This window comes from Lipotes vexillifer, unplaced genomic scaffold (genome assembly GCF_000442215.2).
Source record: "Lipotes vexillifer unplaced genomic scaffold, Lipotes_vexillifer_v1.1 scaffold98, whole genome shotgun sequence".
NCBI classification, from domain to species: domain Eukaryota; kingdom Metazoa; phylum Chordata; class Mammalia; order Artiodactyla; family Lipotidae; genus Lipotes; species Lipotes vexillifer.
In genome coordinates, this window is record NW_006799611.1 from 2,097,949 (window position 1) to 2,098,447 (window position 499).

The 499-nt window shown below is 76.0% G+C and overlaps 1 protein-coding gene across 1 annotated transcript in view; it reads right to left on the minus strand.

The window, feature by feature from the left end:
- CIZ1 (CDKN1A interacting zinc finger protein 1) overlaps window positions 1-499 on the minus strand; it is a 17,904-nt gene extending 17,405 nt beyond the window's left edge. Inside the window, exon 1 of the mRNA XM_007471759.1 lies at window positions 415-499. Within this exon, the coding sequence (XP_007471821.1) occupies window positions 415-499 (85 nt within the window). The remainder of the gene's footprint in view (window positions 1-414) is intronic.

A 499-nucleotide genomic window follows, 5' to 3' on the forward strand; every position in this document is an offset into this window, starting at 1 on the left:
CGGGGGGGGGGGGGGCGGGCCGCGAGCTCCGGATCGCGGATCCCGGGGTCCCCGCAGCTCCCGGGGTCCCCGCTGCTCCGCCACGGCCTGTCCGCTCCGAAGGCCAGTCTGCGGGCCAGGGCAGGGCAGCGCCCTCTGGAGGACGGGAGGCCCGGGTGCCCACGGCCGCGCCGCGAGATCCCGCCACGTGCACCCTTCGCGCTGCAGGGGCGGCACCTGCTCGCCCAGCTGCTGGGCGGCGCTGGGAGTGGTTCCGAGCTGCTAGGGGACCCTGGGCAGCGCAGACCCTCTGCCCCGCGTCCTCCGCATCGGTAAGGGGCGGCTCTGAGCCCCAGGTCCGTCTGTCGCCCAGAGGGGTCTCTCGTCTGGCAGGGACATCGCTGACGACTTTGAGGGGGACCAACCCCAGCGGACCTTGCCGCGGCCGCCCCTGTCCCGCGATCCGGAGACCCCGCGCGGGGCTGGGGTGGGAGGGGGCGTGCAGCCGCAGGCTGTACAT